At 43.4% G+C, this 27,500-nt stretch overlaps 1 protein-coding gene across 1 annotated transcript in view; it reads right to left on the bottom strand.

Annotated features, from left to right (window-relative positions):
* LOC112235919 (GRB2-associated-binding protein 1) overlaps positions 1-25,495 on the bottom strand; it is a 70,412-nt gene extending 44,917 nt beyond the window's left edge. Inside the window, exon 1 of the mRNA XM_042329307.1 lies at positions 24,803-25,495. Within this exon, the coding sequence (XP_042185241.1) occupies positions 24,803-24,877 (75 nt within the window). The 5' untranslated portion in view covers positions 24,878-25,495. The remainder of the gene's footprint in view (positions 1-24,802) is intronic.
* Between the last annotated feature and the right edge of the window lie 2,005 nt (positions 25,496-27,500).

Below are 27,500 nucleotides of genomic sequence, written 5' to 3'. Positions count from 1 at the left end.
ACTGTATTCTATCACTACTAGTTATTACATGCTACTACTGTATTCTACCCCAGTTATTACTATGCAACTACTGTATTCTACCCCCAGTTATTACTACTGCTACTTATTACTGTATTCTACCCCAGTTATTACTATGCTACTGTATTCTACCCCAGTTATTACTATGCTACTACTGTATTCTACCCCAGTTATTACTATGTATTCTACCCCCAGTTATTACTACTGTATTATTACTACTGTATTCTACCCTACTAGTTATTACTATGCTACTACTGTATTCTATCACTACTAGTTATTACAATGCTACTACTGTATTCTACCCCCAGTTATTACTATGTTACTACTGTATTCTACCCCCAGTTATTACTATGCTACTACTGTATTCTACCCCAGTTATTACTATGCTACTACTGTATTCTACCCCAGTTATTACTATGCTACTACTGTATTCTACCACTACTAGTTATTACTATGCTACTACTGTATTCTACCCCCAGTTATTACTATGCTACTATTGTATTCTACCCCAGTTATTACTATGCTACTACTGTATTCTACCCCCAGTTATTACTATGCTACTACTGTATTCTATCACTACTAGTTATTACAATGCTACTACTGTATTCTACCCCCAGTTATTACTATGCTACTACTGTATTCTACCACGACTAGTTATTACTATGCTACTACTGTATTCTACCTCAGTTATTACTAAGCTACTACTGTATTCTACCCCCAGTTATTACTATGCTACTACTGTATTCTACCACTACTAGTTATTACTATGATACTACTATATTCTACCCCCAGTTATTACTATGCTACTACTGTATTCTTCCCCAGTTATTACTATGCTACTACTGTATTCTACCCCCAGTTATTACTATGCTACTACTGTATTCTACCACTACTAGTTATTACTATGCTACTACTGTATTCTACCACTACTAGTTATTACTATGATACTACTCTATTCTACCCCCAGTTATTACTATGCTACTACTGTATTCTTCCCCAGTTATTACTATGCTACTACTGTATTCTACCCCCAGTTATTACAATGCTACTACTGTATTCTACCCCCAGTTATTACTATGCTACTACTGTATTCTACCACGACTAGTTATTACTATGCTACTACTGTATTATACCCCCAGTTATTACTATGCTACTACTGTATTCTACCCCTGTTATTACTAAGCTACTACTGTATTCTACCCCAGTTGTTACTATGCTACTACTGTATTCTACCACTACTAGTTATTACTATGCTACTACTGTATTCTACCCCCAGTTATTACTATGCTACTACTGTATTCTATCACTACTAGTTATTACAATGCTACTACTGTATTCTACCCCCAGTTATTACTATGCTACTACTGTATTCTACCCCCAGTTATTACTATGCTACTACAGTATTCTACCCCCAGTTATTACTATGCTACTACTGTATTCTACCCCCAGTTATTACTATGCTACTACTGTATTCTACCCCCAGTTATTACTATGCTACTACTGTATTCTACCCCCAGTTATTACTATTCTACTACTGTATTCTACCACTACTAGTTATTACTATGCTACTACTGTATTCTACCACTACTAGTTATTACTATGCTACTACTGTATTCTATCACTACTAGTTATTACTATGCTACTACTGTATTCTACCCCCAGTTATTACTATGCTACTACTGTATTCTCCCCCCAGTTATTACTATGCTACTATTGTATTCTCCCCCTAGTTATTACTATGCTACTACTGTATTCTACCACTACTAATTATTACTATGCTACTACTGTATTCTATCACTACTAGTTATTACTATGCTACTACTGTATTCTACCCCCAGTTATTACTATGCTACTACTGTATTCTCCCCCTAGTTATTACTATGCTACTACTGTATTCTACCACTACTAATTATTACTATGCTACTACTGTATTCTATCACTACTAGTTATTACTATGCTACTACTGTATTCTACCCCCAGTTATTACTATGCTACTACTGTATTCTACCCCCACCAGTTATTACTATGCTGTTGAGGAGAAGTTGAAATTAAGCATTTCACTGTACATTTCACGGCTCAAACACGAGAGGTATGTGGCAGCGTCTACAGTCAATCATGGATTAAAAATAGAAAACCAGCCCCGTCGCGGACATCGACGTCTTGCTCCCAGACAAATTAAACAACTTCTTTGCTCGCTTTGAAGACAATACAGTGCCACTGACACGGCCCGCTATCAAAGCCTGTGGGCTCTCCTTCTCCGTGGCCGACGTGAGTAATACAATTAAATGTGTTAACCCTCGCATGGCTGCCGGCCGAGACGGCATCCCTAGCCGCGTCCTCGGAGCATGCGCAGACCAGCTGGCTGGTGTGTTTACGAACATATTCAATCAATCCCTATCCCAGTCTGCTGTTCCCGCATGCTTCAAGATGGCCACCGTTGTTCCTGTTCCCAAGAAAGCTAAGGTAACTGACCTAAATGACTACCACCATAGTACCCTCCAAACTCATCATTAAGCTCGAGACCCTGGGTCTCGACCACGCCCTGTTTAACTGGGTCCTGGACTTCCTGACGGGCCGCCCCCAGGTGGTGAAGGTAGGAAACAACATCTCCACTCCGCTGATCCTCAACACTGGGGCCCCACAAGGGTGCGTTCTCAGCCCTCTCCTGTACTCCCTGTTCACCCACGACTGCGTGGCCATGCACGCCTCCTACTCAATCATCAAGTTTGCAGACGACACTACAGTGGTGGGCTTGATTACCAACAACGACGAGACGGCCTACAGGGAGGAGGTGAGGGCCCTCGGAGTGTGGTGTCAGGAAAATAACCTCACACTCAACGTCAACGTCAACAAAAGAGATGATCTGTCACACCTTCCCTCCAGGCGCTCGAGGGCGCCAGTACTCTTGCCACCATCATTTACGCACACCTGCCCTCCCTCGTCACGCGCGTCAGCGATACCGGACTCATCACCTGTTTATTACCTGTTTATCACCTATTTATCACCTATTTATCACCTGTTTATCTCCTGTTTATCACCTGTTTATCTCCTGTTTATCACCTGTTTATTACCTGTTTATCACCTGTTTATCACCTGTTTATCACCTATTTATCACCTATTTATCACCTGTTTATCTCCTGTTTATCACCTGTTTATCTCCTGTTTATCACCTGTTTATTACCTGTTTATCACCTGTTTATCTCCTGTTTATCACCTGTTTATCTCCTGTTTATCACCTGTTTATCTCCTGTTTATCACCTGTTTATTACCTGTTTATCACCTGTTTATCACCTGTTTATCACCTATTTATCACCTATTTATCACCTGTTTATCACCTGTTTATCACCTGTTTATTACCTGTTTATCACCTGTTTATTACCTGTTTATCACCTGTTTATCTCCTGTTTATCTCCTGTTTATCACCTGTTTATTACCTGTTTATCACCTGTTTATCACCTGTTTATCACCTGTTTATCACCTATTTATCACCTGTTTATCTCCTGTTTATCACCTATTTATCACCTATTTATCACCTGTTTATCTCCTGTTTATCACCTGTTTATCTCCTGTTTATCACCTGTTTATTACCTGTTTATCACCTGTTTATCTCCTGTTTATCTCCTGTTTATCACCTGTTTATCACCTGTTTATTACCTGTTTATCACCTGTTTATCACCTATTTATCACCTATTTATCACCTATTTATCACCTGTTTATCTCCTGTTTATCTCCTGTTTATCACCTGTTTATCTCCTGTTTATCACCTGTTTATCACCTGTTTATCACATGTTTATCACCTGTTTATCTCCTGTTTATCTCCTGTTTATCACCTGTTTATCTCCTGTTTATCACCTGTTTATTACCTGTTTATCACCTGTTTATCACCTGTTTATCACCTATTTATCACCTGTTTATCACCTGTTTATCACCTGTTTATCACCTGTTTATCACCTATTTATCACCTGTTTATCACCTATTTATCACCTGTTTATCACCTGTTTATCACCTGTTTATCACCTGTTTATCACCTGTTTATCACCTGTTTATTACCTGTTTATCACCTGTTTATTACCTGTTTATCTCCTGTTTATCTCCTGTTTATCACCTGTTTATCTCCTGTTTATCACCTGTTTATCACCTGTTTATTACCTGTTTATCACCTGTTTATCACCTGTTTATCACCTATTTATCACCTATTTATCACCTGTTTATCACCTGTTTATCACCTGTTTATTACCTGTTTATCACCTGTTTATCACCTGTTTATCACCTGTTTATCTCCTGTTTATCACCTGTTTATCACCTGTTTATCTCCTGTTTATCACCTGTTTATCTCCTGTTTATCTCCTGTTTATCACCTATTTATCACCTGTTTATCACCTGTTTATTACCTGTTTATCACCTGTTTATCACCTGTTTATCACCTGTTTATTACCTATTTATCACCTGTTTATCACCTGTATATTACCTGTATATTACCTGTTTATCACCTGTTTATTACCTGTATATTACCTATTTATCACCTGTTTATTACCTGTATATTACCTATTTATCACCTGTTTATCACCTGTTTATTACCTGTTTATTACCTATTTATCACCTGTTTATCACCTGTATATTACCTGTATATTACCTGTTTATCACCTGTTTATTACCTGTATATTACCTATTTATCACCTGTTTATTACCTGTTTATTACCTGTTTATCACCTGTTTATTACCTGTTTATCACCTGTTTATCACCTGTTTATCACCTGTTTATTACCTGTTTATCTCCTGTTTATCACCTGTTTATTACCTGTTTATCACCTGTTTATTACCTGTGTATCACCTGTTTATTACCTGTTTATCACCTGTTTATTACCTGTTTATCTCCTGTTTATCACCTGTTTATCACCTGTTTATCACCTGTTTATCACCTGTTTATCACCTGTTTATCACCTGTTTATTACCTGTTTATCTCCTGTTTATCACCTGTTTATTACCTGTTTATCACCTGTTTATTACCTGTGTATCACCTGTTTATTACCTGTTTATCACCTGTTTATTACCTGTTTATCTCCTGTTTATCACCTGTTTATTACCTGTTTATCACCTGTTTATTACCTGTGTATCACCTGTTTATTACCTGTTTATCACCTGTTTATTACCTGTTTATTACCTGTATATTACCTATTTATCACCTGTTTATTACCTGTTCATTACCTGTTTATTACCTGTTTATTACCTGTGTATCACCTGTTTATTACCTGTTTATTACCTGTTTATCACCTGTTTATCACCTGTTTATCACCTGTTTATCACCTGTTTATTACCTGTTTATCTCCTGTTTATCACCTGTTTATTACCTGTTTATCACCTGTTTATTACCTGTTTATTACCTGTTTATCACCTGTTTATTACCTGTTTATCACCTGTTTATTTATCTCCTGTTTATTACCTGTTTATCACCTGTTTATCACCTGTTTATCACCTGTTTATCACCTGTTTATCACCTGTTTATCACCTGTTTATTACCTGTTTATCTCCTGTTTATCACCTGTTTATTACCTGTTTATCACCTGTTTATTACCTGTTTATTACCTGTTTATCACCTGTTTATTACCTGTTTATCACCTGTTTATCTCCTGTTTATCACCTGTTTATCTCCTGTTTATCACCTGTTTATCACCTGTTTATCACCTGTTTATCACCTGTTTATCACCTGTTTATTACCTGTTTATCACCTGTTTATCACCTGTTTATTACCTGTTTATCACCTGTTTATTACCTGTTTATCACCTGTTTATCACCTGTTTATTACCTGTTTATTACCTCCCCACTGCTGCATTGACTGTCATACGTGTTTCCTGTGTGCTGACGCTGTTCCTGTCTTGTTCTATGTCTGCTCCCGAAAAAATGTCTGACTCCCTGTCCGGCACCGGCCCTTACATGGAGCACCCCACTGTCAACATCAATGGGACAGCAGTGGAGAAGGTGGAACGTTTTAAGGTCCTCGGCGTACATATCATCAACAATCTGAAATGGTCCACGTTCACAAACAGCGTGGTGAAGAAGGCGCAACAGAACAACAGCTCCTCTTCAACCTCAGGAGGCTGAAAAAATGTGGCTTGTCACTGAAAACCCTCAATAACCTTTACAGGTGCACAATTGAGAGCATCCTGTCAGGCTGTATCACCGCCTGATACGGCAACTGCTCCGCCCTCAACCGTAAGGCTCTCCAGAGGGTAGTGAGGTCTGCACAACGCATCACCGGGGGCAAACTACCTGCCCTCCAGGACACCTACACCACCCGATGTCACAGGAAGGCCATAAAGATCATCAAGGACATCAACCACCGGAGCCACTGCCTGTTCACCCCACTTCCATCCAGAAGGCGAGGTCAGTACAGGTGCATCAAAGCTGGGACCGAGAGACTGAAAAACAGCGTCTATCTCAAGGCCATCAGACTGTTAAACAGCCACCACTAACATTGAGTGGCTGCTGCCAACACACTGACTTGAAATCAATGGCCACTTTAATAAATGGAACACTAGTCACTTTAATAATGTTTACATATCTCGCATTACTCATCTCATATGTATATACTGTATACTGTCCCTTCAATATCAAGTCTTTACTATCTATTGCATCTTAGCCGCTCTGTCACTGCCCAGCCATATATTTTATACTTATATATTCTCATCCCATTCCTTTACTAGATTGTGTGTATTAGGTTTTGTTGTGAAATTTGTTGGATATCACCTGTTAGATACTGCTGCACTGTCAGATCTAGAAGCATAAGCATTTCACTACACTCACAATAACATCTGCTAGCCAAGTGTACAGGATGTGACTAGTAAAATGTTGATTTGATTTTGATTTGAGAGCTTGTCAGTAAACATTTCACTGTTTGTTTATACCTGCTGTACCCTGTGTATGTGATTAACACACACACACACACACACACACACACACACACACACACACACACACACACACACACACACACACACACACACACACACACCCTGTGACTGATTTCTTTGCTGAAAGGGAAAATACCTCTATAGTTTCATTGCATCATTCAGCGAACAAGCTGCCAAATATAATATCCAGGCCTGGTGTGTGTGTGTGTGTGTGTGTGTGTGTGTGTGTGTGTGTGTGTGTGTGTGTGTGTGTGTGTGTGTGTGTGTGTGTGTGTGTGTGTGTGTGTGTACAGATTGCTCTAGCATTGCAGTAACAGTCTTAATCTGGCCTTAACTAAGAGTGTTTCTCAACAGTTTCACTGAGTTTCCCCAAACGTTACTCAGCAACATGACCGTGTCAAAGGGTTTTATTCACACACACACAAAACAGGATATGTTCACTGGAAGTGAAGGCCGCAAGACAGGAAAGAGTGGTTCGTTGTGTGTGTGTGTGTGTGTGTGTGTGGGGGGGGGGTCTCTGCCATCCTAAATGACATAGACCCAAAACAGGAATGGTTTCCTCTTCTCTCTCTGTCTCTCTCTGTCTGTCTGTCTCTCTGTTTCTGTCTCTCTCTCTCTGTCTCTCTGTCTCTGTCTCTGTCTCTCTGTTTCTGTCTCTCTCTCTCTGTCTCTCTGTCTCTGTCTCTGTCTCTCTGTCTCTGTCTCTCTGTCTCTGTCTCTCTGTCTCTGTCTCTGTCTCTCTGTCTCAATTCAATTTAAATTCAATAAAATGTAAGTGGATTTATTGGCATGGGAAACATACTGTTTAAACATATGTTTACATTGCCAAAACAAATGAAATAGATAATAAACTAAATTGAGATAAACAATAAAAATTAACAGTAAATATATCACAAATATATATCACAAATATATCACACAAGTTCCAAAAGAATAGAACCATTTCAAATCTTGCTGCTGTGATGGCACACTGTGATATTTCACCCAGTAGATATAGGAGTTTATCAAAATCGGGTTTGTTTAGGGAATTCTTTGTGGATCTGTGTAATCTGAGGGAAACATGTGTCTCTAAAATGTTATACATTTGGCAGGAGGTTAGGAAGTGCAGCTCAGTTTCCACCTCATTTTGTGGGCGGTGAGCACATAGCCTGTCTTCTCTTGAGAGCCAGGTCTGCCTAAGGCGGCCTTTCTCAATAGCAAGGCAGTGCTCACTGAGTCTGTACATAGTCAACGCTTTCCTTAAGTTCTGTCTGTCTGTCACGACTTCCTCCGAAGTCGGCTCCGTTCGGGCGGCGTTCGACGTCACCGGCTTTCTAGCCTCTCCATTTTTTCTATTATCCATTTGTTTTGTCTTGTTCCCTGCACACCTGGTTTTCATTCCCCAATCACACTACATGCATTTATTCCTCTGTTCCCCCTCTGTCTTTGTGGGAAATTATTTGTGTGTCACGTGTTGCACTAGGCTAAGCGTTTGTTCTTTTCCGTGTGTTTTCACGAAGCTCATTTGTATTGTTATACATTTATGTTGTGTGACTATTTGTGCGTTATACACTATACACTTTGCCTTGTTGGCTGGAGGAGGTTTTTGACGCAGCCATATATAAAGCTATATATAAAGCTATATAAAATGTGCGCCTCACAATTCTCTGCTCTTCGTCTCAAGTTTGTGGGCAGTGAGCTCATAGCCTGTCTTCTCTTGAGAGGCAGGTCTGTCTACGGCGGCCTTTCTCAATAGCAAGGCTATGCTCACTAATTCTGTACATAGTCAAAGCTTTTCTTAAGTTTGAGTCAGTCACGGTGGTCAGGTATTCTGCCACTGGGTACTCTCTGTGTAGGGCCAAATAGCATTCTAGTTTGCTCTGGTTTTTGTTAATTCTTTCCAATGTGTGAAGTAATTATCTTTCTGTTTTCTCATGATTTGGTTTGGTCTAATTGTGTTGCTGTCCTGGGGCTCTGTGGGGTGTGTTTGTGTTTGTGAACAGAGCCCCAGGACCAGCTTGCTTAGGGGACTCTTCTCCAGGTTCATCTCTCTGTACAGAAGGTGATGTCTCTCTCTCTCTCTCTCTTCTGTCTAACTCACTCACTCACTCACCCCCTCAACTTCTAAATACTCTCCTGCAACCCGCCTCACCCAATTTGGCGTGGATCTGCTTTCTATTTACTTCGGGTCTGGAATCCCTCAACTGAAGCTAGCCAGCTAACTACCTACCAGCTATCAGTTAGCAAACCATTGCTAGCGGTCATCAGCTAACCTTTAGCTCAGAAAGCTCTCGCCAGTTCAAACAACGTGACTCAAACCAGAGCATAACGGACCTATTTCTCTCCATATCCCCGGATTCCTACCACAAACTCTGAACCTTTTCATCTGGATCTTTGCAACTAGCTAACCGTAATCCCGGGTGACCACTCCTGGCTAGCGTTTCCATCCCGGAGCAAGCACCAATTAGCCTGAAGCTAGCCCGGCCAGGGCTCCTGTGCTACCACCGAAGCCCACTCCTGGGCTACAATATCCGGATCCTTCTACTGCCGGTACGGGGCACAGAACCCCGCCGATCCTCTACGACTGGAATACCGACATAATCTGCCCGAGGATTCCAACATGCCCCTCAGGCGCGACGCCCGCTGAAGGCCCGTTCTGCTAACCGTGTCCTGCTAGCTACCTAGAGCTACTTGGAACCCTACTAATTCCACGACTGGTTTATCAACGTCACCGCACGAAGAGGCAAAAACAGACTTACCCCAATCGCGACGTCCCCCAAAGGCTAACTTGCCTGCCACGGTCTGCCTACTGCTAGCTTGCCTGCCCTGGTCTGCTAACTGCTAGCTTGCCTGCCCTGGTCTGCTAACTCCTAGCTTGCCTGCCCCAGTCTGCTAACTGCTAACTTGCCTGCCCCGGTCTGCTAACTGTTAGCATTGGCCTGCTAACTGTCTGAATCGCCACGTCCCCAGTCAGCCCAACCACTCACTGGACCCATATGTTCACTTGGCTACGCATGCCTCTCTCTTATATCAATATGCCTCGTCCATTACTGTCCTGGTTAGTGATTACTGTCTTATTTCACTGTAGAGCCTCTAGCCCTGCTCAATATGCCTTAACCAACCATGTTGTTCCACCTCCTACATATGCGATGACATCACCTGGTTTAAACATCTCTCTCATCATTACTCAATGCCTAGATTTACCTCCAATGTACTCTCATCCTACCTTACCTTTGTACCATACACCATGCCTTAAATTTATGCTATCGTGCCCAGAAACTTGCTCCTTTTACTCTGTTCTGAACGTGCTAGATGGCCAGTTCGTATAGCCTTTAGCCGTACCCTTATCCAACCCCTCCTCTGTTCCTCTGGTGATGTAGAGGTTAATCCAGGTCCTGCAGTGCCTAGCTCCACTCCCACTTCCCAGGTGCTCTCATTTGTTGACTTCTGTAACCGTAAAAGCCTTGGTTTCATGCATGTTAACATTAGAAGCCTACTCCCAAAGATTGTTTTACTCACTGCTTTAGCACACTCTGCCAACCCAGATATCTTAGCCGTGTCTTAATCCTGGTTTAGGAAAACCATCAAAAACCCTGAAATCTTCATTGCTAACTATAACATTTTCAGCCAAGATAGAACTGCCAAAGGGGGCGGTGTTGCAATCTACTGCAGGGAGAGCCTGCAGAGTTCTGTATTACTATTCAAGTCTGTACCCAAACAATTCGAGCTTCTACTTCTAAAACAAGTCTCTCACTGTTGCCGCTTGCTATAGACCACCCTCTGCCCCCAGCTGTGCCCTCGATACCATATGTGAATTGATTGCCCCCCATCTATCTTCTGAGCTCGTGCTACTAGGTGACCTAAACCATTCAAAAAATGTAGAACTAGGAATAGATATAGTCCTTGGTTCACTCCAGACCTGTCTGCCCTTGACCAGCACAAACACATCCTGTGGCGTTCTGCATTAGCATCAAATAGCCCCCGTGATATGCAACTTTTCAGGGAAGTTGGGAACAAATATACACAGGCAGTTAGGAAAGCTAAGGCTAGTTTTTTTAAACAGAAATTTACATCCTGTAGTACTAACTCAAAAAGGTTTTGGGACACTGTAAAGTCCATGGAGAATAAGAGCACCTACTCCCAGCTGCCCACTGCTCTGAGGCTAGGAAACACTGTTACCAACAATAATTCCACTATAATTGAGAATTTCAATAAGCATTTCTCTACGGCTGGCCATGCTTTCCACCTGGCTACCCCTACCCCGGTCAACTACCCGGCACCCTCCACAGCAACCCGCCCAAAGCCCCCACCATTTCTCCTTCACCCAAATCCAGACAGCTGATGTTCTGAAAGAGCTGCAAAATCTGGACCCCTACAAATCAGCCGGGCTAGACAATCTGGACCCTCTCTTTTTAAAATTATCTGCCGAAATTGTTGAAACCCCTATTACTAGCCTGTTCAACCTCTCTTTCGTATTGTCTGAAATTCCCAAAGATTGGAAAGCAGCTGCGGTCAAAGGGGGTGACACTCTAGACCCAAACTGCTACAGACCTATATCTATCCTACCCTGCCTTTCTAAGGTCTTCGAAAGCCAAGTCAACAAAATGATTACCGACCATTTCAAATTAACAAAATGATTACCGACCATTTCGAATCCCACCATACCTTCTCCGCTATGCAATCTGGTTTCAGAGCTGGTCATGGGTGCACCTCAGCCACGCTCAAGGTCCTAAACGACATCATAACCGCCATCGATAAGATACATTACTGTGTAGCCGTATTCATCGACCTGGCCAAGGCTTTCGACTCTGTCAATCACCACATTCTTATCGGCAGACTCAACAGCCTTGGTTTCTCAAATGATTGCCTCTCCTGGTTCACCAACTACTTCTCTGATAGAGTTCAGTGTGTCAAATCGGAGAGCCTGTTGTCCGGACCTCTGGCAGTCTCTATGGGGGTGCCACAGGGTTCAATCCGACTGTATACATCAATGATATTGCTCTTGCTGCTGGTGATTCTCTGATACACCTCTACGCAGACGACACCATTCTGTATACCTCTGGCCCCTCTTTGGACACTGTGATAACTAACATCCAGACGAGCTTCAATGCCATACAACTCTCCTTCCGTGGCCTCCAATTGCTCTTAAATACAAGTAAAACTAAATGCATGCTATTCAACCGATCGCTACCTGCACCTACCAGCCTGTCCAGCATCACTACTCTGGACGGCTCTGACTTAGAATACATGGACAATTACAAATACCTAGGTGTCTGGTTAGACTGTAAACTCTCCTTCCAGACCCACATCAAACATCTCCAATCCAAAAATAAATCTAGAATCGGCTTCCTACATCGCAACAAAGCATCCTTTACTCATGCTGCCAAACATACCCTCGTAAAACTGACCATACTACCGATCCTCGACTTCGGTGATGTCATCTATAAAATAGCCTCCAACACTCTACTCAACAAACTGGATGCAGTCTATCACAGTGCCATCCGTTTTGTCACCAAAGCCCCATTCACTCCCCACCATTGCGACCTGTACACTCTCGTTGGTTGGCTCTCGTTTCATACTCGTTGCCAAACCCACTGGCTACAGGTTATCTAAGTCTCTGCTAGGTAAAGCCCCGCCTTATCTCAGCTTACTGGTCACCATTGCAGCAGCCACTCGTAGCACGCGCTCCAGCAGGTATATCTCACTGGTCACCCCCAAAGCCAATTACTCCTTTGGTCGCCTTTCCTTCCAGTTCTCTGCTGCCAATGACTGGAAGGAACTGCAAAAATCACTGAAGCTGGAGACTCATATCTCCCTCACTAGCTTTAAGCACCAGCTGTCAGAGCAGCTCACAGATCACTGCACCTGTACATAGATGGGCTGTTTACAGATGGGCTATCTACCTCATCCCCATACTGTATTTATTTATTTATCTTGCTCCTTTGCAACCCAGTATCTCTACTTCCACATTCATCTTCTGCCAATCTACCATTCCAGTGTTTAATTGCTATATTGTAATTACATCGCCACCATGGCCTATTTATTGCCTCAACTCCCTTATCTCACCTCATTTACACTCACTGTATATAGACTTTTTGTTTTCTTTTTGTTCTACTGTATAATTGACTGTATGTTGTTGTTTATTCCATGTGTAACTCTGTGTTGTTGTTTGTGTCAAATTGCTCTGCTTTATCTTGGCCAGGTCGCAGTTCTAAATGAGAACTTGTTCTCAACTAACCTACCTGGCTAAATAAAGGTCAACTAATCTACCTGGTTAAATACAGGTCAACTAGCCTACCTGGTTCAATAATGGTTTACATACTCATCTCATATGTATATACTGTACTCGATATCATCTACTGTATCTTGCCTATGCTGCTCTGTACCATCACTCATTCATATATCCTTATGTACATATTCTTTATCCCCTTACACTGTGTATAAGACAGTAGTTTTTTTGGAATTGTTAGTTAGATTACTTGCTCGTTATTACTGCATTGTCGGAACTAGAAGCACAAGCATTTCGCTACACTCGCATTAAAATCTGCTAACCATGTGTATGTGACAAATAAAATTTGATTTGATTTGAATAAAGGTCAACTAGCCTACCTGGTTAAATAAAGGTGAAATAAATAAAAAACTCTCCCTCTTCTGTCTCTCTCTTTCTCTCTCTCTCTCTCTTGTCTATCTCTCTCTCTCTCTTCTGACTCTCTCTTCTGTCTCTCTCTCTCTTCTCTCGCTTTCTCTCCCTTCCTCCATCTTCGAGTGGTGATGGTTTTCCAGTCAGAACCCTCAATGATATTACACCTGAATGGGAAGTAGACACAATGGAACTCAAAATAGCCCCCATCTCTTCCTGTCCACAGTCAAAAATAAGTCAGGAGGTGTGGCTGTGTTGTCTTAAAGGGGAGCAACAGGGCCCATATCTCTACAAACCTTCTCAGTTCTAGATCACAACTCCTATCCTGAGACACTCGATGAATACCAGTGGTGTAAAGTACGTTAAAGTACTACTTAAGTTGTTTTTTGGGGGTGTATCTGTACCTTACTTTACTATTTATATTTTTGACAACTTTTACTTCCCTACATTCCTAAAGAAAATAATGTATTTTTTACTCCATACATTTTCGCTGGCACACAAAAGTACTCGTTACATTTTGAATTCTTAGCAGGACGGGAAAATGGTCTATTCACACACTTATCAAGAGAACATCCCTGGTTGTCCCTACTGCTTCTGATCTGGTGGACTCACTAAACAGAGAACATCCCTGGTCATCCCTACTGCCTCTGATCTGGAGGACTCACTAAACAGAGAACATCCCTGGTCATCCCTACTGCCTCTGATCTGGAGGACTCACTAAACAGAGAACATCCCTGGTCATCCCTACTGCCTCTGATCTGGAGGACTCACTAAACAGAGAACATCCCTGGTCATCCCTACTGCCTCTGATCTGGAGGACTCACTAAACAGAGAACATCCCTGGTCATCCCTACTGCCTCTGATCTGGAGGACTCACTAAACAGAGAACATCCCTGGTCATCCCTACTGCCTCTGATCTGGAGGACTCACTAAACAGAGAACATCTCTGGTCATCCCTACTGTTTCTGATCTGGTGGACTCACTAAACAGAGAACATCCCTGGTCATTCCTACTGCCTCTGATCTGGAGGACTCACTAAACAGAGAACATCCCTGGTCGTCCCTACTGCCTCTGATCTGGCGGACTCACTAAACAGAGAACATCCCTGGTCATCCCTACTGCCTCTGATCTGGCGGACTCACTAAACACAAATGCTCCATTTGTAAATGATCTCTGAGTGTTGGAGTGTGACCCTGGCTATCCGTCTGGTTTGCAATGCCCCTCCTGCAGGCACACACACACACACACACACACACACACACGCACACGCACACGCACACGCACACGCACACACACACACACAGAAAAAACTAAAACAGGAAACGCCCATGCTCAAGTCTATACAACGCTGGTCTGACCAATCGGATTCCACGCTTCAAAATTGCTTTGATCACGTGGACTGGGATATGTTCTGGCCAATAACATTGACGTATACGTTGACTCGGTGAGCGAGTTTATAAGGAAGTGTTGTTATGGTTATTATTAAAACCTTCCCTAACCAGAAACCGTGGATTGATGCCAGCATTCATTGCAAAACATGAAAGCTAAACTAAATGACTATCGCACTGTAGCACTCACTTCATCATGAAGTGCTTTGAGAGACTAGTCAAGGACCATATCACCTCCACCCTACCTGACACCCTAGACCCACTCCAATTTGCTTACCGCCCAAATAGGTCCACAGACGATGTAATCGCCATCACACTGCACACTGCCCTAACCAGTCTGGACAAGAGGAATACCTATGTGAGAATGCTGTTCATCGACTACAGCTCGGCATTCAACACCATAGTACCCTCCAAACTCGTCATCATCCCATCTAGACAAGAGGAATACAGTAGAAGTCGGACGTTTACATACCCTTAGGTATATGTTGTACCCATATAGCCTATAGCAGCTGTACCCATAGAGCCTATAGCAGCTGTACGCATAGAGCCTATAGCAGCTGTACCCATAGAGACTATAGCAGCTGTACCCATAGAGCCTATAGCAGCTGTACCCATAGAGCCTATAGCAGCTGTACCCATAGAGCCTATAGCAGCTGTACCCATAGAGACTATAGCAGCTGTACCCATAGAGACTATAGCAGCTGTACCCATAGAGCCTATAGCAGCTGTACCCATAGAGACTATAGCAGCTGTACCCATAGAGCCTATAGCAGCTGTACCCATAGAGCCTATAGCAGCTGTACCCATAGAGACTATAGCAGCTGTACCCATAGAGACTATAGCAGCTGTACCCATAGAGCCTATAGCAGCTGTACCCAGAGACTATAGCAGCTGTACCCATAGAGACTATAGCAGCTGTACCCATAGAGCCTATAGCTGCTGTACCCATAGAGCCTATAGCAGCTGTACCCATAGAGACTATAGCAGCTGTACCCATAGAGCCTATAGCAGCTGTACCCATAGAGACTATAGCAGCTGTACCCATAGAGACTATAGCAGCTGTACCCATAGAGACTATAGCAGCTGTACCCATAGAGACTATAGCAGCTGTACCCATAGAGACTATAGCAGCTGTACCCATAGAGACTATAGCAGCTGTACCCATAGAGACTATAGCAGCTGTACCCATAGAGACTATAGCAGCTGTACCCATAGAGACTATAGCAGCTGTACCCATAGAGACTATAGCAGCTGTACCCATAGAGACTATAGCAGCTGTACCCATAGAGACTATAGCAGCTGTATCCATAGAGACTATAGCAGCTGTACCCATAGAGCCTATAGCAGCTGTACCCATAGAGACTATAGCAGCTGTACCCATAGAGACTATAGCAGCTGTACCCATAGAGACTATAGCAGCTGTACCCATAGAGCCTATAGCAGCTGTACCCATAGAGCCTATAGCAGCTGTACCCATAGAGCCTATCGCAGCTGTACCCATAGAGCCTATAGCAGCTGTACCCATAGAGCCTATAGCAGCTGTACCCATAGAGACTATAGCAGCTGTACCCATAGAGCCTATAGCAGCTGTACCCACAGTGTCTCTAATCCAGTCAACATTAAGTCCTTATGTTGTTTAGCTGGAGTATGATCCTGGATGTAAACTACAACTCCAACCCCCAGATCCATTCATGTCCATCCTGAACATATTGTATCCATGTATAGAGATCTCAGCTTCTTCAAAAGAAGAGTCCAAGTGAGTCTCTGATAGCCGCCAAGACATGAATATTGTCTGACTGCACTAGACAGCATATTTCATTAATTTTCTTCCTTTAAACTGTATACAGTTGATGTCTGAAGTTTACATACACTTAGGTTGGAGTCATTAAAACTCGTTTTTCAACCACTCCACAAACATCTTGTTAACAAACTATAGTTTTGGCAAGTCGGTTAGGACATCTACTTTGTGCATGACACAAGTCATTTTTCCATCAATTGTTTACAGAAAGATTATTTCACTTATAATTCACTGTGTCACAATTCCAGTGGGTCAGAAGTTTACATACACTAAGTTGACTGTGCCTTTAAACAGCTTGGACAATTCCAGAAAATTACGTCATGACTTTAGAGGCTTCTGATAGGCTAATTGACATAATCTGAGTCAATTGGAGGTGTACCTGTGGATGTATTTCAAGGCCTACCTTTAAACTCAAACTCAGCAATTTCCAAATGAAGAAAAAGGTGAAGGTACCACGTTCATCTGTACAAACACCATGGGACCACTCAGCCGTCATACCGCTCAGGAAGGCGATGCGTTCTGTCTCCTAGAGATGAATGTACTTTGGTGTGAAAAGTGCAAATCAATCCCAGAACAACAGCAAAGGACCTTGTGAAGATGATGGAGGAAACAGGTACAAAAGTATCTATATCCACAGTAAAATGAGTCCTATATCGACATAACCTGAAAGGCCGCTCAGCAAGGAAGAAGCCACTGCTCCAAAACCGCCATTAAAAATGCCAGACTACGGTTTGCAACTGCACATGGAGACAAAGATCGTACTCTTTGGAGAAATGTCCTCTGGTCTGATGAAACAAAAAGAACAAATATAACTGTTTTGCCATAATGACCATCGTTATGTTTGGAGGAAAAAGGGGGATGCTTGCAAGCCGAAGAACACCATCTCAACCGTGAAGCATGGGGGTGGCAGCATCATGTTGTGGGGGTTTGATGCAGGAGGGACTGGAGCACTTCACAAAATAGATGGTGTCATGAGGAAGGAAAATTCATGTGGATATATTGAAGAAACATCTCAAGACATCAGTCAGGAAGTTAAAGCTTGGTCGCAAATGGGTCTTCCAAATGGACAATGACCCCAAGCATACTTCCACAGTTCTGTTAAAATGGCTTAAGGACAACAAAGTCAAAGTCGAGGTATTGGAGTGGCCATCACAAAGCCCTGACCTCAATCCTATAGAAAATGTAACCTAAGACAGGGAATGTTAACTAGGATTAAATGTCAGGAATTGTGAAAAACTGAGTTTAAATGTATTTGGCTAAAGGCGTATGTAAACTTCAGACTTCAACTGTTCATTGACTACAGCTCAGCATTCAACACCATAATAACAGAACTAAATGACTATCTCCCCATAGCACTCACTTCCGTCATTATGAAGTGCTTTGAGATACTAGTCAAGGACCATATCACCTCCACCCTACCTGACACCCTAGACCCACTCCAATTTGCTTACCGCCCCAATAAGTCCACAGACGACACAATCGCAACCACACTGCACACTGCCCTAACCAGTCTGGACAAGAGGAATACCTATGTCAGAATGCTGTTCATCGACTACAGCTCAGCATTTAACACCATAGTACCCTCCAAACTCGTCATTAACCTCAAGACCCTGGGTCTCAACCCCGCCCTGTGCAATTGGGTCCCTGACTTTCTGACATGCCGCCCCCTGGTGGTGAAGGTAGGAAACAACATCTCCACCATGCTGATCCTCAACACTGGGGCCCCACAAGGGTGCATTCTCAGCCCTCTCCTGTGCTCCCTGTTCACCTATGACTGCGTAACCAAGCACGCTTCCAACTCCAACATCAACTTTGCAGACGACACTACAGTGGTAGATTTATTAGGCCTGATTACCAACAACGACGAGACGGCCTACAGGGAGGAGGTGAGGCCCCTGGCAGAGTGGTGCCAGGAAAATAACCTCCCTCAACGTCAACAAAAACAAAGGAGCTGATTGTGGACTTCAGGGAAACAGCAGAGGGAGCAGCCCCCCTATCCACATCGATGGAACAGTAGTGGAGAGGGTAGTAAGTTTAAAGTTCCTCGGTGTTCACATCATAGACAAACTGAAATGGTCCACCCACATAGACAACCTCAGGAGGCTGAAGAAATATGTCTTGTCACCCAAAACCCTGACAAATCTTACCCCCTGGTACGGCAACTGCACCACCCACAACCGCAAGGCTCTCCAGAGGGTAGTGAGGTCTGCACAACGCATCACCGGGGGCAAACTACCTGCCCTCCAGGACACCTACACCACCCGATGTTACAGGAAGGCCAAAAAGATCATCAAGGATCACCAACCACCCGAGTCACTGCCTGATCACCCCGCTATCATCCAGAAGGCGAGGTCAGTACAGGTGCATCAAAGCTGGGACCGAGAGACTGAAAAACAGCTTCTATCTCAAGGCCATCAGACTGTTAAACAGCCACCACTAACATTGAGTGGCTGCTGCCAACACACTGACTCAAATCTATGGCCACTTAGATAAATGGACTTAATATAGGTATCACTAGTCACTTTAAATAATGTTTCCATACCCTACATTACTCATCTCATATGTATATACTGTACTCTATACCATCTACTGCATCTTGCCATCTTTATGTAATACATGTATAACTAGTCACTTTAAACAATGCCACTATATAATGTTTACATACCCTACATTACTCATCTCATAAGTATATACTGTACTCTATACCATCTACTGCATCTTGCCATCTTTATGTAATACATGTATCACTAGTCACTTTAAATAATGTTTCCATACCCTACATTACTCATCTCATATGTATATACTGTACTCTATACCATCTACTGCATCTTGCCTATGCCGCACGGCCTTCGCTCATCCATGTATCTGTATGTACATATTCTTATTAATTCCTTTACATTTGTGTGTATAAGGTAGTTGTTGTGAATTTGCTATGATTATTTGATAGATATTACTGCATAGTTGGAACTAGAAACACAAGCATTTGTGGTGTAGTGACAAATACAATTTTATTTTATTTGGCACAGACCCTGCTATATAGAGACACAGGTGGGTGGCAGGTAGCCAAGTGGCTAGAGCGGTGGACTTCCAGGTTTCAAGATTGAATCCCTGAGCTGACAAGGTAAAAATCTGGTTCTGCCCCTGAACAAGGCACTTAACCCACTGTTCCTAGGCCGTCACTGAAAATAAGAATTTGTTCTAAACTGACTTGGCTAGTTAAGTAAAGAAAAATAGAGATATGGCTCAGACCCTGTTATATAGAGATATGGCTCAGACCCTGTTATATGGAGATATGGCTCAGACCCTGTTATATAGAGATATGGCTCAGACCCTGTTATATAGAGATATGGCTCAGACCCTGTGTATATGGAGATATGGCTCAGACCCTGTATAGAGATATGGCTCAGACCCTGTTATATAGAGATATGGCTCAGACCCTGTTATATAGAGATATGGCTCAGACCCTGGTATAGAGATATGGCCAGACCCTGTTATATGGAGATATGGCTCAGACCCTGTTATATAGAGATATGGCTCAGACCCTGTTATAGAGATATGGCTCAGACCCTGTTATATGGAGATATGGCTCAGACCCTGTTATATAGAGATATGGCTCAGACCCTGTTATATAGAGATACGGCTCAGACCCTGTTAGAGATATGGCTCAGACCCTGTTATATAGAGATATGGCTCAGACCCTGTTATATAGAGATACACCAGACCCTGTTATATAGAGATACGGCTCAGACCCTGTTATATAGAGATATGGCTCAGACCCTGTTATATAGAGATATGGCTCAGAGACCAGGTGTAGAGATATGGCTCAGACCCTCAGGAGACCAGGTGCATAGAGATATGGCTCAGACCCTGTTATATAGAGATACGACCAGGTGTTATAGAGTCAGGACCCTGTTATATAGAGACCAGGTGTGAGATATGGCTCAGACCCTCAGGATACCAGCTGTCTGAGACCAGATGTTATAGAGATACAGGCTCAGACCCTGTTATGTAGGATATGGCTCAGACCCTGTTATATAGAGATACAGGTGTGAGACCAGGTGTAGAGATATGGCTCAGAGAGACCAGGTGTTATATAGAGATATGGCTCAGACCCTGTTAGACCAGGTGACCCTGTTATATAGAGATATGGCTCAGACCCTGTTATGTAGAGATATGGCTCAGACCCTGTCAGATATGGCTCAGACCAGGTATGGCTCAGACCCTGTTATGTAGAGATATGGCTCAGACCATATAGAGATATGGCTCAGACCCTGTTATGTAGAGATATGGCTCAGACCCTGTTATATAGGTGTGAGACCCTGTGTATAGAGATATGGCTCAGACCCTGTTATGTAGAGATACCAGGTGTGTAGAGATATGGCTCAGACCCTGTTATATAGAGATATGGCTCAGACCCTGTGTAGAGATATGGCCAGGTGTGAGAGATATGGCTCAGGTTATATAGAGATATGGCCAGGTTATGTGAGATATGGCCAGGTGTATAGGATACGTCAGACCCTGTTAGACCAGGTGTTATATAGAGTCAGGAGACCAGGTATGGTGAGGGGTGAGGAGACCAGGTGTGAGGAATGAGGAGACCAGGTGTGAGACCAGGTGTGAGACCAGGTGTGAGAAGAGACCAGGTGTGAGACCAGGTGTAAGGAGTCAGGAGACCAGGTGAGGAGACCAGGTGTGAGGACCAGGTGTAAGGAGTCAGGAGACCAGGTGAGGAGTGAGGAGACCAGGTGTGAGACCAGGTGTAAGGAGTCAGGAGACCAGGTGTGAGACCAGGTGTGAGGAGTCAGGAGACCAGGTCTAAGGAGTCAGGAGACCAGGTGTGAGGAGTCAGGAGACCAGGTGTGAGGAGTCAGGAGACCAGGTGTGAGGAGTCAGGAGACCAGGTGTCAGGAGACCAGGTGTGAGGAGACAAGGAATCAGGAGACCAGGTGTAAGGAGTCAGGAGACCAGGTGTGAGGAGGAGTCAGGTGACACCAGGTGTGAGTCACCAGGTGTGTAAGGAGTCAGGAGACCAGGTGTAAGGAGTCAGGAGACCAGGTGTGAGGATTCAGGATACCAGCTGTGAGACCAGATGTAAGGAGTCAGGAGACCAGGTGTAAGGGGTCAGGAGACCAGGTGTGAGGAGTCAGGAGACCAGGTGTGAGACCAGGTGTAAGGAGTCAGGAGACCAGGTGTGAGGAGTCAGGAGACCAGGTGTGAGACCAGGTGTGAGGAGTCAGGAGACCAGGTGTGAGACCAGGTGTGAGGAGTCAGGAGACCAGGTGTGAGACCAGGTGTAAGGAGTCAGGAGACCAGGTGTAAGGAGTCAGGAGACCAGGTGTGAGGAGTGGGGAGACCAGGTGTGAGACCAGGTGTAAGAAGTCAAGAGACCAGGTGTAAGGAGTCAGGAGACCAGGTGTGGGACCAGGTGTAAGGAGTCAGGAGACCAGGTGTAAGGAGTGAGGAGACCAAGTGTGAGGAGTGAGGATTCCAGGTGTGACACCAGGTGTAAGGAGTCAGGAGACCAGGTGTGAGACCAGGTGTGAGGAGTCAGGAGACCAGGTGTGAGACCAGGTGTGAGGAGTCAGGAGACCAGGTGTGAGACCAGGTGTGAGGAGTCAGGAGACCAGGTGTGAGACCAGGTGTGAGACCAGGTGTGAGTCAGGAGACCAGGTGTGAGGAGTCAGGAGACCAGGTGTGAGGAGTCAGGAGACCAGGTCAGGAGACCAGGTGTCAGGAGACCAGGTGAGTCAGGAGACCAGGTGTGAGACCAGGTGTGAGACCAGGTGTGAGGAGTCAGGAGACCAGGTGTGAGACCAGGTGTGAGGAGTCAGGAGACCAGGTGTGAGGAGTCAGGAGACCAGGTGTAAGGAGTCAGGAGACCAGGTGTAAGGAGTCAGGAGACCAGGTGTGAGACCAGGTGTGAGTCAGGAGACCAGGTGTGAGGAGTCAGGAGACCAGGTGTCAGGAGGAGTCAGGAGACCAGGTGTAAGGAGTCACCAGGTGTAAGGAGTCAGGAGACCAGGTGTGAGAGTCAGGAGACCAGGTGTGAGGGAGTCAGGAGACCAGGTGTGAGACCAGGTGTAAGGAGTCAGGAGACCAGGTGTGAGACCAGGTGTGAGGAGTCAGGAGACCAGGTGTGAGACCAGGTGTGAGGAGTCAGGAGACCAGGTGTGAGACCAGGTGTGAGGAGTCAGGAGACCAGGTGTGAGACCAGGTGTGAGGAGTCAGGAGACCAGGTGTGAGACCAGGTGTGAGGAGTCAGGAGACCACTGTAGTATTGAGCTGAAGAAACAAATATAATAAGGCCTACCTTACTCACAAATGTTCATTTTTGGGGGTTAATTAACTATTTACCCAAGTGCTTAATATTCTATAGATGAATTAGAACCCTCTATCTGAGATACCTACTGCAGCCCTCATCCTCCACATACAACACCCGTTCTGCCAGTCACATTCTGTTAAAGGTCCCCAAAGTACACACATCCCTGGGTCGCTCCTCTTTTCAGTTCGCTGCAGCTAGTGACTGGAACGAGCTGCAACAAACTGGACAGTTTTATCTCAATCTCTTCATTTAAATACTCAATCATGGACACTCTTACTGACAGTTGTGGCTGCTTCACCTGATGTATTGTTGTCTCTACCTTCTTGCCCTTTGTGCTGTTGAATGTGCCCAATAATGCTTGTACAATGTGTTGTGCTGCTGCCATGTTGTGCTGCTACCATGTTGTTGTCATGATGTTCTGCTACCATGTTGTGCTTCTACCATGTTGTGCTGCCATGTTGTGTTGCTACCATGTTGTTGTCAAGTTGTGTTGCTACCATGTTGTTGTCAAGTTGTGTTGCTACCATGTTGTTGTCATGATGTTCTGCTACCATGTTGTGCTTCTACCATGTTGTGCTGCCATGTTGTGTTGCTACCATGTTGTTGTCAAGTTGTGCTGCTACCATGTTGTTGTCATGATGTTCTGCTACCATGTTGTGCTGCTACCATGTTGTTTTCATAATGTGTTGCTACCATGGTGTGTTGTCATGTGTTGCAGCCATGCTGTTGTCATGTTGTGTTGTTGCCATGCTGTGTTGTCATGTGTTGCTGCCATGCTGTGTTGTCATGTGTTGTTGCCATGCTGTGTTGTCATGTGTTGCTGCCATGCTGTGTTGCTGTGTTGCTACCATGCTGTGTTGCTGTGTTGCTGCCATGCTGTGTTGTCATGTGTTGCTGCCATGCTGTGTTGTCATGTGTTGCTACCATGCTGTGTTGTCATGTGTTGCTACCATGCTGTGTTGTCATGTGTTGCTGCCATGCTGTGTTGTCATGTGTTGCTACCATGCTGTGTTGTCATGTGTTGCTACCATGCTGTGTTGTCATGTGTTGCTGCCATGCTGTGTTGTCATGTGTTGCTGCCATGCTGTGTTGTCATGTGTTGCTGTGTTGTCATGTGTTGCTGCCATGCTGTGTTGTCATGTGTTGCTGCCATGCTGTGTTGTCATGTGTTGCTGCCATGCTGTGTTGTCATGTGTTGCTGTGTTGTCATGTGTTGCTGTGTTGCTGTGTTGCTGCCATGCTGTGTTGTCATGTGTTGCTGCCATGCTGTGTTGTCATGTGTTGCTGCCATGCTGTGTTGTCATGTGTTGCTGCCATGCTGTGTTGTCATGTGTTGCTGTGTTGTCATGTGTTGCTGTGTTGTCATGTGTTGCTGTGTTGCTGCCATGCTGTGTTGTCATGTGTTGTTGCCATGCTGTGTTGCTGCCATGCTGTGTTGTCATGTGTTGTTGCCATGCTGTGTTGTCATGTGTTGCTGCCATGCTGTGTTGTCATGTGTTGCTGCCTTGCTATGTTCTCGTCTTAGGTCTCTATTTATGTAGTGTTGTCTCTCTTTTCGTGATGTGTTTTGTCCTATATATATATATTTATTTTAGTTATTGTTTTATCCCAGCTCCCGTCCCGAAGGAGGCCTTTTTGCAGGCCATCATTGTAAATAGAAATGTGTTCTTAACTGACTTGCCTGGTTAAATAAAGGCTAAATAAAATAATGTTTTAAATATTCAAATGCTTTATACGCGCAATACTTACATAGCGCCGTAACTTCTTCTCCGGCGGTGACTTCCTCAGCCAGCCGGCGCACACCACGTCCGCTCCCCCGCTCATCCTCTCCTCCACAGTGAATACGCAATATAACTTATATTGATCCGATATTCAAACCAAACCGCAGGATCCGATCGACAAGTCTATAGGCTATTGAGAGTTAATAAGAACGACTGGATTCAAACACAATTCTTTTGGAGTTGCTTCAGATTCCGATGTTCTGGTCACGACATTCCATCCAAAGCAAAACTCACACGGCAGGTTGGGCAGTTGTCAAAAATCACAGCGTCTGTCTGGTACAATGCTCCAATACTTTTTAAAATGTATTTTAACTTCCCTCGGTAGTCATACATATCCTAAAAACAACTGAACAATCCACTTTTCGCCACAGAAATCTGTGAAGACTGTTTTTCTTTCCACCAGCGTGACGTTCCTTTCGGATCTTGTTCAGTGGTTTCAGCCTCTGAGAAAGTGGAAGGGACAAGGCAGGCGTATGAAAGTAAATCCTTAAAGAAAAGTAGTTGAGGGGGAATACCTATCGTTGTTAAATAGTGTACGTTCTCTCCAATCTAATCACGCAAACTGAAGAGATTGTTGACAAGGCGTTTCACGTTTCCTTTCCACCTTCCTCTAGTTGAACTCGTTCTCTCGCACCTCCCTCTGGCTCAGCAGCAAGGAGTGAGACACAGACGAAACAAAGAATTCAAAAACAAATCCAATGTTGATAAACTCCCATATCTACTGGGTGAAATACCACTGTTCCATCACAGCAGCAAGATGTGACCTGTTGCCACAAGAAAAGGGCAACCAGTGAAGAACAAACACCATTGTAAATACAACCCATATTTATGTTTATTTATTTTCCCTTTTGTACTTGAACTATTTACACATCGTTACAACACTGTATATATACATAATATGACATTTGTAATGTCTTTATTCTTTTGGAACTTCTGTGAGTGTAATGTTTACTGTTCATTTTTATTGTTTACTTCACTTTTGTTTATTATCTATTTCACTTGCTTGGGCAATGTAAACATATGTTTCCCAGGGCAATAAAGCACTTTGAATTGAATTTGAGAGAGAGAGACAGAGAGAAGTAACTCAGCTGGGGTGTTATTCCCGCTCTAAACCAGTCTTCTCGGCGATATGGGCGTCTTTAGGTCCAACCTCCTTTCAAGGAACCTCGAGAGGTGGAGCTATGGGATTTGTAGCCTAACCTACTGTATTTGGTTACATAATTAGCTTTGATAATCTTGTTTCTATTCCTATGTTCTATAGTGTCTGTTTAATTCTATTGTTATTTTCTATTATGTTATATTCTCAGCTCACTTGTCCTTTACACCTGTCCTTTCTACCCTCCTACTTTCCTTGAAGCAATAAAGTTCCCTAAAGTAATGTCGGGAGGAAGAATGATGTGTGATTGATGAAAGACCGGGTCCAAACTACAAAGGTTGTCCCGCGCGACACCTCCTGGTCCGCGACTGACAATCACGGGACTGTCAGTCTGTCCCGCGGAGCTTCAACTTTCCGTTCAAACAGAAAGTCAGGAATGGTGCATTTTTTCTCCAGGATTTCGTTGGGTAAGTTTCCACAACGAGCGATATCTAAAATGTTTTTAAAGTGTTCAGGAATGGTTATGAGTTCAAGAATAACGGATGTTAGTTAATTAATGAAAATATAACCCCCCCCACCACCCCAACTACATGTTGTGTCCTGTCCTCCTCCCACAAGTTCCAGATTGGATTTGAAATGTTGGCTCATGTTCAAAAACTTTACATGTTAATAAGTGAATTGAGGAGGCAAATATAACATGGATAGCTTCCTGGTTTCACGATTCCACATTTTAGCTATCAGCTACTACACTGGTTTGATAAGACTTTCAGCGCGAACATGCTTGTTGTTGACCAACAGGGGGCGCCGTTGTATTATTAACTAGAGAGGGACTCGCACTGAGCCTTATGTGACCTTCCTGGCCCCGTCCCTCAAATCAGTGAGTCAACACAGGAAGGAGCTATATGGATGGGATAGTTCATTTATTTCCAAAGCTGCAATCGTGGGACACACACACACAGTATGGATGAATGATGAGTAGTCGACGGGATATGAATAGCACTCTCACAGCAATTCTCCATAAATCTGCCCATAAATCTGCCCTAATAATATACTAACAAAAAAACAGTTGAAATGTCTATCATTTCAGTTGAAATGTCTATCATTTGTGATCATAGAGTGGATTTAACTATTTCTAATAAATCCTAATTTACTATAATACAAATATATTGTTTCCATGTGTCATCTCATATTCACAACATCAGAATAAACTATAATCTATTTTAGTATTCAAAATATATCAAATTAAAACTGGAAAATTACTCAATGTCACCCTCTGGTGGCGAAGAAATGTACAACAGCTAGAATGTACCACATATTTTACTAAACGAACAAAACCAGGATTATACTATAACTGGTGCTCATATATTTACAACACATATACTTTATACATTTGTCATAAATTACCTGCAATCGTAGGACACACAGTATGGATGAATGATGAGTAGTAAACGGATTTAAATATGACTCCTAAAGAAGATGCATTTTTTGAGTTAGCTAACAATTTGAAACTTTAGCATAAAACCCACGTTGGAAAACTGAGATTCAGCAAATGACATATAAAGAGAGGCTT

This window comes from Oncorhynchus tshawytscha, linkage group LG10, assembly GCF_018296145.1.
Source record: "Oncorhynchus tshawytscha isolate Ot180627B linkage group LG10, Otsh_v2.0, whole genome shotgun sequence".
NCBI lineage: Eukaryota > Metazoa > Chordata > Actinopteri > Salmoniformes > Salmonidae > Oncorhynchus > Oncorhynchus tshawytscha.
The sequence above is the reverse complement of the archived record's forward strand: the minus strand, read 5'-3'. Positions and strand labels throughout refer to the sequence as shown.